The sequence below is a fragment of the Propithecus coquereli genome, unplaced genomic scaffold, assembly GCF_000956105.1.
Source record: "Propithecus coquereli isolate 6110/MARCELLA unplaced genomic scaffold, Pcoq_1.0 Scaffold1154, whole genome shotgun sequence".
NCBI lineage: Eukaryota > Metazoa > Chordata > Mammalia > Primates > Indriidae > Propithecus > Propithecus coquereli.
The window spans coordinates 16477-16804 of record NW_012135570.1 but is presented as its reverse complement, the minus strand read 5'-3'; the positions used below and the strand labels follow the sequence as shown (position 1 = coordinate 16804).

Here is a 328-nt window from a genome sequence, read left to right as displayed (position 1 = left end):
CACGGGCCTGATGCAGGTGGGGTGGAAGATGCGCACGGTGGCACGCACGGGCCCCGCCCACCAGAGGCGCACATCCCCAAAGGCGCTCGCCAGGCTCTGTGTGTACAAGAGACCTTCCTCTGAGCTCTGAATCTGTGGAAGAAGAAACAGGACCCAAGTCAAGCCCTTGACCCAAGTCAAGGCTTCCGGACAGAAGGACCTGCCAGGTAGAGACCCAGACCCGAGCCCTGGGGATTCCGTGCAGCATCTCATCATCCTCTCTGTGCAGATCCCCCCTGGGCTCCCTCCCCACGTCCTCTATACATGATGCTCTGGGTCCTTCAGTTCC

The 328-nt window shown here is 61.0% G+C and overlaps 1 protein-coding gene across 1 annotated transcript in view; it reads right to left on the bottom strand.

The window, feature by feature from the left end:
* Positions 1 to 328, bottom strand: part of LOC105821162 (phylloquinone omega-hydroxylase CYP4F2-like) — a gene marked incomplete at its 3' end in the record, with an annotated part of 9480 nt that overhangs the window by 5640 nt on the left and 3512 nt on the right. The window contains exon 3 of the mRNA XM_012657814.1: positions 8 to 132. Coding sequence (XP_012513268.1) covers positions 8 to 132 — 125 coding nt within the window. The remainder of the gene's footprint in view (positions 1 to 7; positions 133 to 328) is intronic.